Source organism: Enhydra lutris, unplaced genomic scaffold, assembly GCF_002288905.1.
Source record: "Enhydra lutris kenyoni isolate GAN:26980312 unplaced genomic scaffold, ASM228890v2 scaffoldscaffold1, whole genome shotgun sequence".
Taxonomy (NCBI): Eukaryota; Metazoa; Chordata; class Mammalia; order Carnivora; family Mustelidae; genus Enhydra; species Enhydra lutris.
This window is the reverse complement of record NW_019154085.1, coordinates 3,758,275-3,778,117: the sequence shown is the minus strand read 5'-3', so window position 1 is coordinate 3,778,117 and position 19,843 is coordinate 3,758,275. Positions and strand designations below refer to the sequence as shown.

Genomic DNA, 19,843 nt, shown 5'->3' with positions numbered 1-19,843 from the left:
CAATAAAGACCATATATGAAAAACCCACAGCTAACATCATACTTAATAGGGAAAAAAAACTTCAACGCTTTTCCCTTAAGATCAAGAACAAGATGTCTACTCTCACCACTTAAATTCAACACAGTGTTGGAAGTTCTAGCCAAAGCAATCAGACAGTAAAAGAAACAAGAAGCATCCAAATTGGTAACAAAGAAGTAAAACTTTCACTATTTGCAGATGAAATGATACTCCAGAAAACCCTAAAGACTCCACCAAAAAACTACTAGAACTGATAAATGAATTCAGTAAAGTCACAAGATACAAAATCAATATACAGAAATCCAATGCTATTGGATTATTAGTTTTACACACTAATAATGAAACCACAGAAAGTAAAGAAAAAAATCCCATTTATAATTGCACCAAAAATAATAAAATACCTAGGAATAAACTTAACCAAAGAGGAAAGACCTGTACTCTGAACTCTAAAATGCTAACAAAGACGACACAAAGCAATGGAAAAGACATTCCATGCTCATGGAATGGAATAACAAATATTGTTAAGATGTCTACACTACCCAAAGCAATCTACAGATTTAATGTAATTCTATCAAAATACCAAAAGCATTTTTCATAGAACTAGAACAAGCCAGAAATTTGCAAAAAAAAACCCACAAAAGACTCTAAATAGCCAAAGCAATCTTAAAAAAGAAGAACAAAAACCAAGGTATCACAATTCCAGACTTCAGTTCTATTACGAAGCCATAATAAAACAGCATGGTGCAGGCACACAGATATCAATGAAACAGAACAAAACATCCGGAATTAAACCCATAATTATATGATCAACTAATCTTCGACAAAGTAGGAAAGAATATGCAATGGTTTAAAAAGATAGACTCTTCAATAAGTGGTGTTGGGGAAACTAGACAACTGCATGCAAAATAATGAAAGCGGACCATTTTCTTACACCATATACAAAAATCAACTCAAAATGGATTAAGGAATTACAGTCAAGATCTTTCTAGATATGTCTCCTGAAGCAAAGAAAACAAAAGCAAAAATAAAGTATTGGGACTACATCAAAATAAAGTTTCTGCACAGCAAAGGAAACAATCAACCAAACTAAGAACAACCTACTGAACGGGAGAAGATACTTGAAAATTACCTATTAAAATTAAGGGTTAGTATCTAAAATATATAAGGAACTGATATAACTGAACACCCAAAAATCAAATTATCTGATTACTAAATGGACAGAAGACATGAACAGACATTTCTCCAAAGACATGCAGAAGGCCGACAGACACATGAAAAGATGCTCCACATCACTCGTCATCAGGGTAACGCAAATCAAAACCACAATGAGGTATAACTTCACATTTCTCAGAATGGCAAAAATCAGAAACTAAAGAAACAAGTGTTGGTGAGGATGTGGAGAAAAAGGAACCTTTGTGCACTGTTGATTGGAATGTAAACTGGCACAGCCACTATGGAAAACAATATGAAGTTTCCTTAAAAAGTCTAAAAAAAATGTTAAGAAAGAACTATTCTATATCCCGTAATCACACTATTTGGCATTTACCCCCCAAAATACGAAAACACTAATTTGAAGGGATATATGCACCCCTATGTTTACTGGAGCATTATGTACAATTGTCAAATTAGGGAAAGAGCCCAAGTGCCCGCTGATGGATGCATGGAATAAAGAAGAAGTGATGTGTACATATATACACAATGGAACATTATTCAGCCATAAAGAAGAAGGAAATCTTGCCATTTGGCTACAACATGGATGGATCCAGAGTATAACACTAAGTGAAGCAAGCCAGTCAGAGAAAGAAAAATAGCATATGATTTCACTTGTTTGTAGAATTTAAGAAAAAAAAACAAATAGGGGGGAAAAAAAGAGATAAACTAAAAATAGACTCAACTATAGAGAACTGCTGGTTACCAGAGAGGTGGGTAGGGAGATGGGTGAAATAGGTGAAGGGGATTAAGAGTGCACTTATCATGATGAACAATGGATAATGTATAGACTTACTGAGTCACTATATTGTACACCTGAAACTCATATACATCATCATATATTAACTATATTGCAATTAAAATTTAAAAGAATGGATTCACTGGATGTTCCACTTATATGACCATTATTTTCATTAAGAAAATTTGCTTACATGACAGAAATGAATTCCCTTAACACTGTTGCCCATCTTGTCCAGAGGAGGAGACCAGCACATCATGCCCATGACATTGGGCACAACTAAAAGAATGCCCCCAGCAACTCCGGATTTTGCAGGAAGACCAACCTGAAAATAATTTGAAGAAAAAGATATTCATGTTAACATTTAAAAAAAAGGGAGGTTACGGGGGCGCCTGGGTGGTTCAGTGGGTTAAAGACTCTGCCTTCGGCTGAGGTCATGATCTCAGGGTCCTGGGATCGAGCCCTGCATCCGGCTCTCTGCTCCACGGGGAGCCTGCTTCCCCCCGCCCCCACGCCTGCCTCTCTGCCTAGTTGTGATCTCTGTCAAATAAATAAAATAAAAAAAAAAAAAAAAAAAGGGAGGTTACGTCCAACGATAAGGGAACTGGCTTAAAAATTATGGTTTACAGGGACGCCTGGGTGGCTCAGTTGGTTGGGCGGCTGCCTTCGGCTCAGGTCACGATCCCAGCGTCCTGGCATTGAGTCCCACATCGGGCTCCTTGCTCATCAGGGAGCCTGCTTCTTCCTCTGCCTCTGCCTGCCATTCTGTCTGCCTGTGCTTGCTCTCTCTCCCTCTCTCTCTGACAGATAAATAAATAAAATCTTTAAAAAAAAAAAAATTATGGTTTACATACACATAGAATTCTAACACTACAAATGTTGTGGAAAAGTATCTTTCAACATGTATATAAGGAATAAATGAGAAAACACTATTAGAGCTGAAATATATTTGAATATAGAAAAATTTGAAAAGATATACTCTAAGGATTAAAGTCCATTACATCATAAATTGTGGGGCTATGCATGTTTTTATTTTAGTCTCTTGGCCTATATTTTTTTAATTCTATAATAAATATGAATTCAAGTATAAAAAGTTACTTTGAAAAAGATATTCTACGACTAGAGAACAATGAGAAATTATAGCTTCTTAAAAGATTCTCTGTAGGGGTGGCTCAGTCATTAGCATCTGCCTTCAGCTCAGGTCATGACCCCAGGGTCCTAGGATCAAGCCCCACATTGGGCTCCCTGCTGGGGGGAGCCTACTTCTCCCTCTCCCACTCCCCCTGCTTGTGTTCCCTTTCTACCTCCTGCCTGCATTCCTTCTCTTGCTATGTCTCTCTGTCAAATAAATAAATAAAACCTTTAAAAATTTTAAAAAATTGAAAAAAAAAAAAGATTCTCTGATACACTGTCAGAGAACTGTCTGAGGAAGAGAAGATAGTAATTTAAACTAATCCTCTTCAAAACTTTTAAGTTTGCATTCTGTAACACTTGACAGTAACTATGATAAAAGACAGTATTAATATCATCAGGGCAGTATTCATTAATGGCTTACTAACATTCCGATATTGAGTATCTATTGCTAGAAGTAATCTTGCATAAAACCTAAGGAAAAAAAAAATCACCTGAATGGGATATACCAATTTACCGGGAATGCAAGATACAAAGAACAATGGTATGGATAAAATAAAATCTATACTGTGAGGAACTGTACAGGATAAATGACCCAGTTTTTTTCAACTAAAAACAAGAAAAAAGAAAGGTCAAGGGGGAGAACACAGATTTTAAAAATAATAATAAAGGGAGATAAAACCAATCACAGTGTATGCCCCTTATTTGCATCCCAAGTCAAACTAGAAAATAATTTATAAGACAATCCAGATCAGCTGAACACTAAATATTTTGATGCTATTAAAGACCAAGTTTTTTTTATCTTTTTAAATGTAATAATGTTGCTATGGTTTTTTAAAAACGTCCTTATCATTTAGAATTACATATTAAACTACAGCAAGAGTATGACGTAAAGATAAACAATATTGGTCATGCATTAATAATTACTGAAGTTGAGTAGTGGATAACACATTAAATGCATTTCTCTATTTTTCTATTTTAAAAATTTCAAGTAAAATTTTTAGGGCATTTTGTCTTCACATAAGCATGAATAAGAAAGTCTATAGATTTCACAAGAGTACACAAATGTTCACAAGGGCAGGACAGAGCTTTATGCAGTATATTTTTGTTAAATATACTTCAAGTGCCTTAAATATCTACGACAATAACCAAAGATGTTAAACATCACAATTATGTGCACCTTCTGAACGTAAGGAGTTCTTGAGCATAGGTAATCACCATAATGCTAAATATTAAGAAAAAGCAAAGAAAGTCTATACTAACCGTGTACATTGGAATGCCTTAAAAGTAGAAGTCATGCGGTTCTATAAATTAAACTTCAAGTACTCAAGAATATCTGGTAGACTAATTAACTCTATTCCTTACCAAGTCTGTAACAAATTAACCTTGAAAACAAGTCTCTCTTGTTTTTTGTTCAGCTTTAAAACCAAAGTTCAAACTGTATTTTTAAAAGAACTAGTCCAGACTAGTTTCTTGCAGTAGAAAACTGAGATCAAACAATTACTTACATGGAAAGCAAACTGCCCTGAGAAATCATACATGCCACAGGAGTGCATCAAACTCAGTGTGTTCCGAACTGCTTCAGGGCTCAGTACTCTCTCCCCAGTAATTGGACAGAAACCTCCGTTAGCCAGCGTTGCAGCCATCACACTGGCTGATTCACAAGTTACTTCAATGGAGCATAACTAAAAGGAAGAAAAAACTGTCTGAAAATCCAAGTTCACACTATTTTTTGTACTGCAGTTGACTTCTAAGATAATCTGTTTCATCTGGTACTTTATACAGATCTGAAATCTTTCTTCTAAGGGGATTATTTTAATATAATTTAATAACATTCCAAAGATTTTAATTTGAACAAAGTTCAAAGCCCCTTTAAGGTTTATCCCAATTTGCCAGTTACATAGTCTTCTAACAGCAAAACTAGGATAGGAAGAGCCAGCCCCTAAGCACTAACATTTGTAACTGCCCAAATGATATTAAAAGTTGTTTAAATATTAATACTTTCTAACAATTGTTTTTAAATCAAAAGAAAAGGGAGCCATGATATATTTTTAAGATAAAGCAACATACATCAGTAGTATGATAGACAGCATCTACATGAGAAATTACCATTCAAGGAAAAAAATGCTAAAATGCCTGACATTTCACTGCAAAGTTCAGCATCCCTATGTAGCAATATGTAAAAAATTAAGGGAAGAAAACTCTAAGATCGCTCTAGCCTGGATATTCTGTGTGCCTAAATCAAAATGCTACCTTTTAAATCACTTATTAATATTCAAATATTTATTCGAAACTGATTATGGGTGCTGGATAAATTATAATCTATAAAAAAAGGCAAAGTCCAGTTGCAGTATAGTTCAGACATTTAAATACAGTCAAAATAATGGAAAGAGTTTATCATAGCAGACCCAAATTTACCCGTAAAATGGGAACAATAAATATGCTCCATTTTATTTTTCCTTTACAGCAACCAAAACTGTGGGGGTAGGGGAGGAAACAGAAGAGAAAGAAGATGGAAGAGGGAGCAGGAGGAAAAGACTAGGTTCTCAACGTGTAAGCTTTCCTTATCCATAGTTCAAGATTCTACAAGAGGCACAAAGGGGTTTGGGAGAGCAAGAAGGAAAACTAGCTACAGTGCATTAGGAAACTGACGGGGAGCCACTTTTTGTCTGACTTTTACTTTTATTTGTATTAAAATCTCTTAAAATCTCTTCCCTATTTCTTCAAAACTAGAAAACCTAATTACTAGACTGACCCAGACAGCAAAGACTTACAGCAGATTTAATCATGAAACTTTCTAAAATAAGTAAGATTTAAATTCCAATAATCATTTCCCAATTTATACTTGGTATAAATACTTTGGTATACTTGGTATTAATTTGGAATTTTGTTTGTCATAAAATGATATACTACAAATTTTACAAATCCCAATCTGAAAGTACTTTCCTGATACCCTGACGGATGTTCAATTACATGTAGCCATTCTCCAAAAAAGTAAGGCTTCTATGGCCTTCTCTTAATTTTTGCCCAGAAGTACAGACATTTCACAGTAGACTAGTAGCACCTAGGCTGTAATAGCCAAAGTAAAGTATGTATACCAAAGGAAAAGAAGCATTAATGTATGGAAGAAATTCATACGGGCTAGGGCAAAAAACAGGGCTACTGGATATAAGTCAATATGATACTATATATATAATACCTTTTGAATTCAAAGAAATTTCACACATATCATCTCATATTATCTTCAATGTAATGCAAAAAGTTAGGGTAAGCATGTGCTATACATAATAAAACAAGGCCTAAGTAACTGAAATTAGGTCACATGGTTAAAAAGTGGCCAGATTAGACCTTGATTTTATATTGATAGTCTGGATTCTCGATTCACAATTCTTTACATTAGCAGGTGACAACTGTCATCAAAGTCTACTTCATTATCAATATTCCTTATATACTCTTGAAGATTACCACAAATTCTAAATTCAAGCACATCTTGTACAGACAGATAAATGTAAGGTTAACTAGAAATCAATGGAAAGTAATTTGTTACTATGTAGCTTGATATTATAGCCCATCAGAGGCTCCAATGTTACTATATCTGTAGGAATGAAATGAACTGAACACACAGGGAGAAAAGAGAGCTGTCCTGGAAGGCTATTTAAAACCAAGTTCTATAACCACAGATTACGTGTGGCCCACCTCTCTCACAAATGCGGAGAGCTACTTTAACTTAGGAAAAAACCCATCAGATGACACTGCAAAAATGAATTAAACCAACCAAAAAACTGCCTCTTCAAGATGCTGAATATAAACCCTCTGATAAACAACTAAATTCTCCAAAATTGAAAAGCTAAGAAATCAGCTTAGTTTAAATAAGGACAAGCGAATTTCTAGAGTTATACATAATTTTTGACACTTCTTAAATATAGTGTTTTTACAGAAAAAACCTCCCTCTTACATTCTGAGGCATGACATTTTAGGAGAAAAAGACATGAAATTATCTTTTATGAAGGCTTTTTTTGGGAAGGTCAATGGTAAATGTATTCTATCTTAACCTGGAGCCATGATTCCACAAAGTGTGACACACCTATTTATATATACAATTCATACAGTTAAAGTAAATTACCTGGAAATAGAAGTCTAATATACCAACCATGTCTGTGCCTTCTGGGAAACACTGAAAAAAAAACAGAAAGGCAATTAAAAACAAGAATATATGCACATAACTAAAAGACACATAAAGATTAAATTTAAAATGTACACAAATGTTTCACCTTGAGAAAACAGCACATAATTTGTAAACAGTATAAATATGAAATAATGAAGAACAATAAAATAAAACTACATCACATACAGATTTCTAAATACTATAAACTGATTCATAATTCATAAACTAAGTTACTGGATCACTCTTAAAATTTAAAAATCAAATTTAATCAACAATAGTCTGGCATTACACTTTTGGAAAAATTGGCTAATCCTTAAGCAAAAGTTGCATTAATAAAACTAGTCAAATACTTGAATACTGCCAGATTTTAAATCAATTTAATGTTATTACCATTCTGACACCATTAACTCAAGAGTGTTTTGCAAAAATTTCTGCACTTAAATAGTAATAGGTAGTTGTTTATAAGTTATTGCTGAGTTCTTAGCATACATCCCAATGTATTTTATTAAATAAAATAATTTGAAATAGAAACAAAAATTCAAAAACCTTTTTTTCTTTTAAGTAATATCCTATTGCAAAGTTTCGATCTCCACTTTCTCTTTCAGACTGAAACCTAGGAAGAAAAGAAAATTACTCTATTTAGAAAATTTCTCTACTTATTTCATATAAGAGTATGATTGTTCTGTAGTTTAATTTATATAGCAAAGTACAGTATAAAGAACACTGACCTAAGAGTAAAGACTGCTAGGTTCTAGTCCCAGTTCTGTCAAACAGGCTAGCTATGTGTCTTGAGGAAGTCATTTAAGCGACAATTCTTGTAGCCTTAACTTTCTCAGCTGTAAAAGGACTGAAGTGAGGTACACCCTTTCTAATCTCCGTATTTTGTGAATAAAGAAGCTAATTTTAAAATTATCAAATATTCCACCATTAAAAAATATACTAAAAAGTTGCAGAATCTTCTGGATCCTCAAAAAGTATAATAATCAATTCCAACTGAGGGAATGCATGGAAATTTCACTGAGAGAGGGACAAATGAAATGGGCCTTTCAGCATCTGTTGGATTAACGGATTTCAGGGGGAAGCCTAGGCAGTGGCAAATTCCATGTAGCACAAAGGTAAAAAGTATAAAAGACAGAACTTCACTGAAGAATGGCACATATTCTGATGTATCTGGGAAATAGGGTTCATGGAAAAGAGTGGAGAAACATCGAACTAACAAGGGAGACTAGGACCACATTATCAAGACAGATAGATGCTAAAAATGGCTCCTGATTGCCAACAAAATGAAAGCTTAAAGGCTTCCAATCAAATTACCTAGTCAGATCTATACTTTGGAAGGATAACTCTAACATCAGTTTGGGAAAAGGGAAAAAGAAAGGATGAATGATGTTATTTGGAGACTGGAGTGTTAAGAGCCACTGAAAGCCTGAACTTAGGTAGTGGTGATAGGAATGGAAGAAGTACGATCAAACATGAGAGCAGTTCAGCAAATCTTCCAACCTGATGGGAAAGAGGAGAAACAGGGTGAATGAAGTCTGGTACAAAAGTCTAGATTTCTAATGCAATCTACTGAAAGGATCATGATATCAACTGATGGGAACCCTGGAGCAAAGAGCAGTTTGAGAAGAAAGAGAATGAGTTTTAATTTTAGACAGATTTAATTTGCAGTACATTTGAGAAATCAACCTACAAGTTTCCAGAAGGCTGCTGACAAGAGGAACCATGGGTGACACACTTTGTATTATCGATCATGGAGTTGGGGGTGGCAGTCCCCTCTAACTACACATTTTACAGTTTCTGTGGTCAGAAAAACAATGCTGAATGTGGAAAAGCTCTGGAAAATAAACTTGTCAACCTGCATGCCTTTAAAAAAAAAATCAACATAGTGCAATAACTACTCAGCAATGACCACAATGCCCAGCATTGGCTCTGTTCAACAAACACTAAATCAAGTGCCTATTATCTGCCAGGTAACAGGAATACAAAAGTGAACTGGAAGATACTCTATCCAGGTCTAACGGAGATCAGAGTCCAACAGCAGTGATGGGGCAGAGAGACAAAGAGTAAGCTCAATTAAATATGGTGATATGAGACCACAGAAGAGAGGTGAGATGTGATTCACGAAAAACTTCTAGGAAAAGATATTTAAGCAGATGAATAAGAGTTGGTACAGCAGAAAATTTTTGCCTCCTGAAACATGTAGTACAAAGTATCACCTAGTTAGTAGTCATGACAAAACTGTTTCAGCTTTATCTAACCACAGGAAACAACAGACCTATTCAAAACGGAAAATATCCACTATAGCCCATGGGCCAGATGTAGCCTGCTGCCTATTTTCATAAATAAAGTTTCTTGGAACACCACCTCATATTGTCTATAGCTACTTTCTTACCAAAACAGTAGAAATGAGTAGTTCAAAGAGTTTCTATGGCCCATAAGTCTGAAATATTTACTATCTGGTCCTTCACAGAGAAAGTTAGTTAATTCCTACTTGGTAAAAAAAGTGATTGGCACTCCTCAAAGAAAGCCATTTAATAAAATTTTATGAAGCAAGGGTTTAGGGCAGGGGGAAATCTTCTATTTCAATAAAGCAAAAGAGACAAAAATGCCTTGCAAGAACCTTAAGTAATTCCTGGGGAAAAAAGGCTATCATAGGCATTTAGGGGACAGTTGGGGATATTTATATACTGAAGATATTTTTAAATTAACGTTAGTGATCTTAAATTTGTTGATGGTATTGTGATTATGTAAGAGACTGTCCTTATTCTTGGAATATACACGTTGAGTTATTTAAGGGTGAAATGTTGTTCTATTAGTTCAGGAAAACAATCCCATCATAATCATGTATATTTATATATATGTACATATAGAGAGAGATACACGTTTTTAAATGCCTCTGTTTAAAGAAAGAGGTTGAGGAAAAGCAAATGAGACAAAATATTAATCAGAAAATATAGGTGAAAATATCCAGATATTCATTGTTTATTCTTTCAACTTTTCTGTAGACTAGCAAATTTCAAAATTAAAAAATTCGGGTCAAAGGCAAGTTAGCCAGGTAGAGAAACTGAGAGAGGTAAGACAGGGCACCTGGGTGGCTCAGGCAGTTAAGTGTCCAACTCTTACTTTCTGCTCAGTCATAACCTCAGGGCCATGGGAACTGACCCCGATATGGGCTCCTCGTTCAGCCCAGAGTCAGCTTGTCCCTCTCCCTCTGCTCCTCTGCCCCCACCCCAGCTCACACATGCTCTCTTGTTCTCAAAATGAGTAAATAAATAAATTCTTTAAAAAGAGAGAGAGAGAGAGATAAAACATGTATCACAGGCAAAAAGAAAACTGAATAACTATCAGCAATTTTTTTAAAAAGATTTTATTTGTCAGAGAGAGAGAGAACACAAGCAGGAGGAGTGGCAGGCAGAGAGAAGAAGGCTCCCTGCTGAGCAAGGACCAGGGTGAGGGACTCAATCCCAGGACCCTGCAATCTTGACCTGAGCCAAAGAAGCCACCCAGGTATCCCTAATTACCAGTAATTTAAGGTACAGTTGGGTTCCCTTCTAACTCTATAATTACCCACAAGAAGTTTATCAAAACTGTTTAAAGCATTTATTTACTCACTGAAGTAAACCCTAGGACCAACAAGGGAAAACAGATTAATTCTAAGTATATTGTGTATTACAATAGGGAAAGGGGTGGGAAAAGGAGGGAGAGAGGTGGGACAAGACAGCATTTAAAATAGAATTCTATAATCTAGTTACGTTTGTTAATTTAAAGAGGCCTGGCCTATTATAAAAAACTTAAGCCACAAATCAGACTCACGTTGCATTACTGAATCCAACATATTCATTGCCAGCCATCTTATTCAAAAACTGCATCACCTGTAAACCAAAATTAGAGAGTATTAGTCAAAAAACAAATATATAAGGAATATAAATATAGCACAAAAACTGAATTCCATATTGCACTTACATAGTCAAATTTTTCAGCATTATTCACTCCTTGCTGCAAAGAAATGAGACATAAATGTTAATATCGGCATCATCCCACAGTTAAGTTTTAAGTGAATATAGTACCAAAATTTCAAACTGCTATCATTATGATTAATATACTGTGCATTAGTACTTTTAACACTAGGAAATACTCTAAAATAATTTAATATTTACATAAACTTTCTACATATTCTTTTATTAACACCAATATGTTGAGAATGGATCTGAATTATAAAGGGAATGCTTTATTTTAAGTATATCTTTACCCAACCCAAAGTTACAGAATTTTAGTTACCCCAAGTTCCCTTAACTTTCAGGACAACACATAATATTCTAGAATGTATGTTATTTAATTTCATATTTAAAAAAAACTTAAAATAAAGTTTCACCCTTAGAAAAGAATTGAGTATTTATAAATTATGGTTTTCAATTTAGAACGATCTAATTTTTAAAATAACCTTAAACCAGTATTAGAGTTAGAAAAATGAGTTATGTTGCAAAACTAACTAAACTTTTATAATCCTAGTATATGCAAACATTCTGAATACATTCTGCTAATGTAAAGAAAGCTCTACCTTTCACATCTCAAATGTTTTAACAATACTTGAACTAAAAAAACATATATTCCATAGTCTCTAAGAAAATTAGCTACATTTGAATTTAGCATTATGCCAATTCAGAGCATGGAAGATGTATTGTTTCGTCACTGCTATTTCTGGGTATGTTAGCTACTGCAATGTCAATAGGAAAAACCTATGTAACGTAGAGCAGTTCAAGTAGCCAAATGGTTTCATTTTACCTCGGCGAAGTTTACAAAGCAGTAAGATGTAGATCTGAAATCAAACGTATTAATTGGTGATGTGCACCCAAAAGAAACAATACATCTCTAATTTTCAAAACAGGTTTAAAATAATTTGACAACTAAAAATTTTTAAACAAATTTCTTAACTTTACCCTCAAAAATTCTAAAACATTACACTTTCAAATTTTATTATGAGGGGGAAAATCTGTACCACAGAATTATTTAACTGAATAAAGCCAGGTTCATTCTCCACTTTACAAGTGGACTAGGATGTGGCTGATAATCCATGAAACCTTACAAATGAACTTATTTAAGAAAAGGATGTCAATCACATATACAGTCAGTAGCTGAAAAGAACACACTATTTCATCAAAATTAGGCATTAACAAAGCTTAAACAAGATAAGGATAATTTAGCTACAGCCATATTGTAATCACTAACTCTGTATTTTCTCTAAAGTGCCTTTTGACGTATTTTAAGTTTTCTTTCCTTATAATACACCAGAATTCAAAATGTAGAAATTTAAGTCCAAAGGTGTTCAATGAAAAATAATTAAAAGAAGAAATTACCAACTTCATTGAACTGTTGCAGTTGTCAAAATATTCCATAGATCCTAATGCTGTAAAATATGTAACAACATTTAAACCACAAAAACCTTTTTAACCTTTGAGAAAGCACAAAAAAAAAAAAACACAACTCTTTTGGAAAATGATGTCAGCATTTGCATTGGGATGTTACATGGGTAATCACCATTATACAATTAATCAATGTAAAATAGACAGGTTATACTGAACTTTCATTCTCTGACCTAAACTGTCCCTACAAAACAAATACAAATTTGCTTTATTTAGCTGTCATGTTTAATAAAAAGAACAGAAAAAAAACCTTTCAACTCTAGACGATGGTCACATGCTTGGTCTACTTTGCAGCTTACTAAATTAAAGCACAACTGAGTTTTGCTTCTATGCGGTTTTTAAAAAACAACTGATATTTACGAACATCAATCGTTATATAACATTTTGCATAAGCTATTTGAAATGTCCTAGGCAGATTATATAAACAAGCAAAATAAAGTATCTCACTGATTTTTGTTGACCCAAGAAAGTCTCTCCCCAAAACTTCCCCCACTTAAATGTAAAAGCACTTGCTTAATGTTTGCTCTTACTATCTACCCTGAAAACAGTATTTAAGTCAATAAAATATATTTGCCCCTGTATCTCTTGGGAGGATTCAGTGTATCTCAGGGATATATTTCATTACAAAATGTCAATTTCTAAAAACAAACAAACAAAAAACTGTATAAAGTTTATCTGCAAAGATGTGAAAGAAAAAGCACACATAAAAAATAAACTAGAGTAAAACCCCCAAAAGCAAAAATGTAAACTGTAAAAAAAAAAAAAATCCATCATCATTATCTAGTAGTGGGGTACAGAGGGGTGGAAGAAGAGATGTTATGAAAATCAGAAGCCAGGAATGGGTACATGGGGGCTAGTTATACTATCATGTTTATTTTGTATATGTTTGAAAAGTTGAAGAAAAAAATGTTTATTTGTTAATAATGTCCCATCTTAATTTACAGCTGTTACTTTCTACAGCTAAAATTAAGAAATTAAATCTTCCTATTTAAAATTTTCCGGATGTATGAGTTGAGAAATTTTGCTGACAACAGAGGAGTAGACTGAAATAGGAAAGGTTTTGTTAGAGCAATACCACTCGGCTCTTTACATGTAAGAGTCAACCCATCCTTAAAACTTAGACTTAATGCTCCTACTAACAGCTTGATCAGATCCTCTGTCCATTTTGTTGAAAGCAAAGACCTAGAAACAACCTCATATACAAAGGGTTGTTCCACTCTTTGCAATGATTCATATCCTCAATACCACTGACTCTAATATTTCAAAATGTTCTTTTTTGTTGGTGCCCAAGAGGTTTTTACAACCTAAAGCAGTGCACTAGAATAAAATTTGGGATGCATGACAAGTATGCCTTCTTATGAAAACTGGAAGGAAATATCTGGACCAAAGGCAGACTAATTTTAAGAAAGACACATATGAAAACTGAAATTTGGAAACTGACAGTCTTAAAACTATTAATGCCCCTTTATGTCTTGAAAAAGAAAATTCCCATAACAAGATTATGCTTAGCCCAGTTTTAAGTCACTCTACAACCATTATTAGATATGTTATTTTAATTCTAGAAAAAGTTATAGTGATACATAGTAAGTACATTAGGAAAACTAAAAAATAAATAAATAAATAAATAAATCGGAGAAAACATATTCACCAAATGAATTTTTTTTCTTTTGGTGTGTGTGAGAAAGTGTTTTTATTAAAGGAAGGGGACAGTCCTCATGGGCAGAATGAGCTGCATTGTAAGGAATGACTGATAATATACATTTAAATTGTGTCCGTGGGTAGAGATAAAGGACGTTTCTAAAGGGATTTTCATATGTTAAAAAAGACTTACAGGAACCTGGAGATCAAATGACTTTTAAAAAGCAAACCATGTTTTGTTTGAAAACAGTAGTAATGGGATCCAGAGACTAGAAAAGTATACAAACTAGTTTCTCTGTAAACATACCTACACTAACTTAAGGAATTTCCATTTCATTAAAGAAAACTTTATGAATGAAAATGTGATAAACAGGCACAGAGTTTTAAACACTGGCTGTTGGGCGCCTGTGTGGCTCAGTGGGTTGAGCCTCTGCCTTCGGCTCGGGTCATGATCTCAGGGTCCTGGGATCAAGTCCCTCATCAGGCTCTGCTCAGCAGGGAGCCTGCTTCCTCCTCTCTCTCTGCCTGCCTCTCTGCCTACTTGTGATCTCTGTCTGTCAAATAGATAAATAAAATCTTTAAAAAAAAATAAATAAAAAAAATAAACACTGGCTGTTAAAAGAATTAATGTAACCATGTTGGAGTGTTTTTATGCCTGTTTTTACAACAAACATACTCTTGAATTCAATTATGAATTATACACTAAAACACAGGTGAAAATATTACTGTTAACAGGGATATACGCTAATAAATTTAATATAAAAATGATTCATTTGAAGTCCATGCATTAATCAGTTATTTTGTAAGTAAATCATTTGATTTCATTCATAAAGTATGGAGGTGTAAAAGCAAATGGAAAATTAGCAATCGCAGAGGAAAGAGGCATAAAAGAGGCAAAAAGAAGTAACTGAAAATGACTTTATAGAATACTCTTAGTTTAATCTTGCCAAAGAAAATGCTTTAAAGCTAAATAATACTTGGAGGAATCACAGTAGATATTATAGGTAAAAAAATAATATTCTAACTCTAGTATTATCTAAATTAACCCTAAATATAAAAAGTTCTGTTGGCAATAAACTATTTGCCTTTCATTAAAAAAAACCTCAGGGACGCCTCGGTGGCTCAGTTGGTTAAGCAGCTGCCTTCGGCTCAGGTCATGATCCCAGCATCCTTGGATCGAGTCCCACAACGGGCTCCTTGCTCATCAGGGAGCCTGCTTCTCCCTCTGCCTCTGCCTGCCATTCTGTCTGCCTGTGCTTCCTCTTTCTCCCTCTCTCTCTCTGACAAATAAATAAATAAAACCTTAAAAAAAAAAAAAAAAAACCTCAAATAATTCAACTGATATAAACCTGGAGTGAATAAAACAATTAACACAATAAAATCACCAAATCCAAGGCATCACCCAGAGCTCCCCAGAGCCATAAACCACCTTAAAAGTGTGGCTCACAGGCACATCCAAAAGGTTGCTGCTAACATAACCAAACTGAGCACTACATACAGACTAACTAAATTCATCCTATTTTCATGGAGAATGATTGAACTATCTTTTAAAAAGAAAAAAAAATCTGATTTTTTTAATTTAAAAATATTTCTGATTTTTTAAAAAAAAAATCAGTCTTCTTTAAATGACAAAAACTGGAAAATACCACCAGAATAAGGAGAGACATAAATACAGAAGAGAATGTGACTTATGCTTTACCTTTAAAATACAAAAGCAGAATTATGGCAATTATATTGAAATATGTTGTCCTCGTTTTCCCACCCCAACTCTCAAGTTACCTGAAGATCTTAACTTTTAAACTAGGTGAAGTTTTTACCATTGCAAAGAAAAAAATTACATACATATACTGCTATTTCATCCAGAGTTAACTGTGCTCCTTTCAAATTTATTTTTACTCTTCCTTTTAAACAAAGCAACCATATTATCATCATCAGATAAAACAAACTGCATCAGAAAGTATTCCTTTAAACTTAGTAGTTACCGCAAAGAAAAAAAAAGGTATTAATTTTATAGTTGTTTAAATTATGTGCATTTTAAGTACAAAATGACATTTGGTTTTTTTGAAGGTATTTACCTATATAAGCTTTGTTTAAAATTTTAAATATTGGAGTTTTCCTATAAGTTTAGTAGTTAAGAATTTATGCAACAGGTTCCTTCTGTCCAAATCCTCCTTTTCCACAATCAGCTAATCCTTTTGAACATTTGCTCTGCCTCTTCCCCCATTTCCTGAGGATCATCTCCAATCCTACAAGGAAAAAATATCAATACTACAAAATTAAGAAATAAAGAGTCTTACTAAAGACTCTACTTAATTTTTTGGGGTGGGGTGGGAGAGGACTAACATGAGGAGAAGGTTTTAATAGCAGCACATAAAGTTGAAGTTTGGAAAAAAAAAAACAAAAAAACCATCCTTAACGTCATCAACTAAAAGAGCTAAAAAATAAAATTCACATCTAGTAGCCATGGTAAAATATCCACGCTTTGGATACTCAAATGCAAGCTCCCGAGAAAGCATTAGTTTCTTACAGATAGCAGGTACTGAATAATGTCCAAAGAATGACCATATTACACCCACTAAAAATCAGATGTGACTTTTAAGCCAATAAATTGTTATCTTTTGAGCCAGTTAAAATTAAGAAAATAAAATTCCTGCTTTTTGGACAATATAACCATGCTAGGTAGAGACAAAGATGTCACCAAGAGAAGCAGCAAACATGTACATTAAATATGGTAGAGTGAACTGTAATGAAGTGCAAACAAACCAGATTTAGCTCAGGCCCAGCTCTACTGCTGTCAATCCCTGTCTAGTCTCCATTTCCTCGCTGCATAAAGTAAGTAGGCTGAACTTGAAGGCCCTTTCAGCTACGGTTTTGTTACCTCAATTTCGATTACCAATTCATAAATATGTGATCGTACAAACTTCACAGATCACATACAGATTTTTAGAGGCGTTCTGAATTCTTTAAAAAAAAAAAAACAGTCTAATGAAATATTACATTCTGGGACAGTCAGTTTTACAGAGGGAGATGAAGCTTACCCCTCCAAGACCTAGATGAACTTCATTAAAGAAAGAGAAAGAAACTTGTGAAACACTTCTAAAAACAAAACAAACATTCCAAGAAAGTGACTTTAAATATGAACTATATCCCAAAGCCTCATTTTCAACTTTGCCAGTAAATTAAAAATGTTTATATATTTAAAATCACTGATCAAATTTATAAATACAAGATGACTCAGTTAAACTTTTGCACTGTTGGACACTGAACCACATTTATGTTGTGTATATGCGTTTTTTTTCACTGTTTCATATTAATGTGGCTCAATGTGACTTTTATGGCTCATGACTGCACATGAGAAGTGAAACGGAGGAAGTGATGCTATGATGTGACCAGACATGCATTTACATGCAGCATTTCAGCATAGTATATGAAACCCATGAATCATTAAACAAAAGATGTTTAAATGCATGCAGTTAAGGAAAGCTTCCTTTAATCATTTATACATGCCCTTTCCTGAAAATATTACTGGTGTGCTATGTTACTCTTTCTCCAATATAAGAGTTCTTCAACTTGGACTCACAGATCAGCTTCGAAGGGTCTGTAAACTCCTTAGTTGATATAAAATCATCATTAAGTGAACATTTTTCTGGGAAGACCCAAAAAGGTTTAGAACCATTCTAGTGGTTTTTCTCATCAAGCAAGCACTAATACATAGGTTGTGTTATTATAACTTTCCTTACCTCTAATTTGTTACTTGTTCAAATCTAAACAATTATTAATGAGACTTTTCTCTCATCGCAGTGTTCACTGAATTTCATTGTAAGGACCCATTTATACTTGTGTCCATCTCACACTACAAGGTAAGCAAACTACCTGAAGGAAGGACTGTGGCTAGCAAAGATTTGTATTATAATTTTCTACAATAAACAAATATTCTTTCACCTCAAACTGACAACTTTTATCTTGGGTGAAACAGTCACGAATAGCCAAATATTATAATGGGCAAAATAAAAATTTCCATAGTCTTCTAAATGAATTACATTAAAGAATAATCCTTGGCTATAATACCTACCTCACTAGAGTTACAAGGATTAAGTGGACCAATGCTTACAAAGTATTTGTCCTAAGATAACAACTAAACATACATAATTCTTATGACAGTAGTCTTCTATTTGAAAGCCTTTTCTCACGAACATATAAAATTTATGAAAAAGGATTTCCAGTACAGAAATTAGGTATATTTTTATTAAATGGGCCAAAGGCCCAAATATTCTTTATGTAACCAGGGTATCTCATCCTCACTAAAGCATCTACAAAGCCATGTTGTTATGTTTTTTTATGCTTGGAAGAGATAAACACAGATTCACTGAAGAAAGTATACAAGTGTTCCAAACATAAATGAGATTTATTTGAATATGAATGAAATTTATAATTAGAAATTAAAAATCTAAACAGTATCACACACTCAAATCATTTTCAAATACTTATTCCAAACAACATTAGAGCTTCCAATTATTAAGGCAAACCAGACACTAAAACAATCAAAACATATAATGTAAAACGATACATAAGAAAAATAATATAACTTAATAATTGGAATAAGTCTTACTTATTTTAGTTATGATAATAAGCAAAACAAATGAAAGAAGTTTAAATGAAAATCATGAATGTAGCTCCTGAGGGAGTAGTAGGACTTCGGAATATTCAAGGGTAAATGTACTTTGTCGTAACACAAAGTACCAAAAACATTTGTTCCTACAGATGCTGATGACAAACGGTTAACAGAAAATGCTTTTAACTGTGTTTACATCTGTTTATTTTCCAAGAGCCAAAAGGAAAGGGAAGAAAAAAAATATCAAAACTTTAAGAAGAAAAACCTCTGTGCCTATTGTTCAGCAGAGACTTCTTTTTGAATTTTTGCCAGATCTTCAGGTCAAGGGTAACTGAGTAACTCTACAGTGAGTCATCTGTTTTTTAATTCCGTCCTTGAAACTGTATTATTTATTTTTAAATAAATAAGAATTTTAGTTTTATACCATAAGATTTTTTAAAAAAACTTTTCATAGTTCTACATAAATAATCCAAGATTCATCTTTATGCCTTAGTTATTTTTAAAAACTTACTAGGTTAAAAGGAATTGTCAACATTTTACCTTTATTAATGAAGTCACAACAATTGCACCAGCATTTACCATAGGATTGTGTGGCTTATCTGTAAAATATAAAAACAACAGCATCGTTTCAAATACTTGATATCATTTCCCATGATGCATAGGTATTTCCTGTGAATATATATCTATTTTCTTTATGTAAGATATCGTTAGTCTTTTTTTTTTTGGCAGGGGGAAGAGAGGGTGAAAGAATGCATTTAAGTCATTTACTTATCAAACCAATAATATATTTCTATAATAATTATATAGGAAAACAAAGATTCATATGTATTGAAAGACAGTGAATAGCAGTATAAAAGTACATTAAAATTTCCTAACTCTACCATTTCCTAGCTATTTGACTGTATGCAAGT

The 19,843-nt window shown here is 33.5% G+C and overlaps 1 protein-coding gene across 3 annotated transcripts in view; it reads right to left on the bottom strand.

The window, feature by feature from the left end:
- LOC111142001 (glutaminase) overlaps positions 1 to 19,843 on the bottom strand; it is an 83,778-nt gene that overhangs the window by 33,957 nt on the left and 29,978 nt on the right. For all 3 annotated transcript variants that reach the window (XM_022494925.1, XM_022494935.1, XM_022494931.1), the window contains exons 7-13: positions 19,473 to 19,531; positions 11,226 to 11,258; positions 11,076 to 11,134; positions 7,809 to 7,875; positions 7,221 to 7,271; positions 4,606 to 4,782; positions 2,160 to 2,291 (exon numbers count right to left, since the gene is read on the bottom strand). In XM_022494925.1, coding sequence (XP_022350633.1) covers positions 2,160 to 2,291; positions 4,606 to 4,782; positions 7,221 to 7,271; positions 7,809 to 7,875; positions 11,076 to 11,134; positions 11,226 to 11,258; positions 19,473 to 19,531 — 578 coding nt within the window. The remainder of the gene's footprint in view (positions 1 to 2,159; positions 2,292 to 4,605; positions 4,783 to 7,220; positions 7,272 to 7,808; positions 7,876 to 11,075; positions 11,135 to 11,225; positions 11,259 to 19,472; positions 19,532 to 19,843) is intronic.